This window comes from Pyxicephalus adspersus, chromosome 9 (genome assembly GCF_032062135.1).
Source record: "Pyxicephalus adspersus chromosome 9, UCB_Pads_2.0, whole genome shotgun sequence".
In the NCBI taxonomy this organism is placed as follows: Eukaryota; Metazoa; Chordata; class Amphibia; order Anura; family Pyxicephalidae; genus Pyxicephalus; species Pyxicephalus adspersus.
In genome coordinates this window covers 843,621-845,330 of record NC_092866.1, presented here as the reverse complement: position 1 = coordinate 845,330, position 1,710 = coordinate 843,621, and the positions used below count along the sequence as shown (strand labels likewise).

Genomic DNA, 1,710 nt, shown 5'->3' with positions numbered 1-1,710 from the left:
CCCCCCCCCCCCAATATCCTGCATTGTGACCCCAACAGGAAGTGAGCAGCCAGGAAACAGATCACAGGGAGCCATGCAGATGATGGAGGAGGAAGGGGGCCCATCCTGGACAGGACAGGGGAAGGAAGAGAATTCAGGATGAGTTTGCAGATTGTGTCACCTGTCATGTAACCCCTACATACCCCCCTCCCCCAAAGGTGTGTCCCCTGCTGTACCCAGTATGAGGCGATCCCACCATCTCTGTGCTGGGGTCTGTGATGTCATATCCTAGGGGGTGGAGACCTGTGGGGGGCGTGTCCTTCTACAGTGAGTGGTGTCCCCACAGTATTATATGGAGTCACCTGATGCCCCCAGTCTTCATTAGGGCCCGAAGCTTTCCACCCTTTCCATGAAATGTCATTGGTTCCATAGTCTGGGGCGTCTGGCCAGGAAAATCTGAGAGCAGGCGATGCTGAGATCCCGATAGGACGTCTCCGGCCAGCCAGCGCCACACACATGGAATCCGCTGAGCTCCCCACACTTCTACTCTTTGGTTCCTGGGGTGGAAAGTTCCATGCGGTGACTCAGAGGGGTCCCTGCCAGACTGGGGGGAATGGCAGAGAACTTCCCCTAGCTGGGTGAAAGTGCAGAACATTCACCCTCCTGGGAATCAGAATTGTGGGCGACCATTCCCGACCGGTGATTGGAGGGTTTGGAGTAATTTATATCCCAGATCTCAGCGCAGTGTGCAGAGGACCCGATAACCCCACCCAGGGTAGGTGAGTGAAGATTTTGTTACCCCAGGGCTCTTTGGTCACATGACTTTACAGAGCAGGAAGAATCTGCCTGAGAACCAATCGCAGGGTCTGAACAGTCACGTGATCTAATCCTGATCAATTTACAGATCATGTGACAGGGAGGATAATTGCTGGGTTCTGATTGGTTGGATATTTCCCTCTCTCATGCCAGTCACATGACCCCAGGTCCTCCCTGCCCCCTCTCTCCACGAGGAGCACACATTCTTGTCTTAGATCTGGGGAACAAGTGGCCCTTTGTGTGAGCGCGGCGAGCGTCCCGGGCACTGCGGGGGCGACGGGTTCTGTGACTTACAATAATATTTATCATAACTCTGCACGGGCGGCTCAGTGATCCCAACGCTGGCCGACCCTCAGGTCAGCGCAATGTACAAGGTGCCATGGCAGCAATAGGGGGTCTATTTATATGGTGATCATTAGTGAACTGCTGCGTGTCCTCACACTCTTTGTCGGGATTCATTTCCCTGATACTTAAGATCCTGTACATGTATAAAAGTATCGCTGATTGGTCAGGTGGATGGTGTGGGGGAGGGGTGTGATCGCTGGTCAGGTGTCTGTGTTGTCACCCAGGCAGACAAATCCTTTCAGTGGGGACACAGACCCCCCCAGGTTTAGCTGCAGGAAGGGCACACAGGATGCAGAGATTGTACGTGCGGCGTCCTTCCTGCAGGATGTGTGTGTCCTGTGCCGGCCTGTGATTGGTCGGATTGTTTGCGTTGTGTTTGGCCGTCTTGCTGATCCTCTTTGTGTTCCTTCCACCAGGGAGAAGATTGCGGGGGAAGGCGTTCTACAACGTCAACGGAAAAGTCTACTGCGAGGAAGATTTCCTGGTGAGTGGCCCCGAATTCTGGGGGGAGCAGGGACACATCGGAGGGAGGGGGCATTGTTGTGTCAGGGGGGGGGGCATTGGCGCAGC

At 54.8% G+C, this 1,710-nt stretch overlaps 1 protein-coding gene across 1 annotated transcript in view; it reads left to right on the top strand.

The window, feature by feature from the left end:
• The window catches only part of LOC140338663 (Wilms tumor protein 1-interacting protein homolog), a 20,646-nt gene that overhangs the window by 11,774 nt on the left and 7,162 nt on the right, over positions 1-1,710 (top strand). Inside the window, exon 3 of the mRNA XM_072422953.1 lies at positions 1,557-1,624. Within this exon, the coding sequence (XP_072279054.1) occupies positions 1,557-1,624 (68 nt within the window). The remainder of the gene's footprint in view (positions 1-1,556; positions 1,625-1,710) is intronic.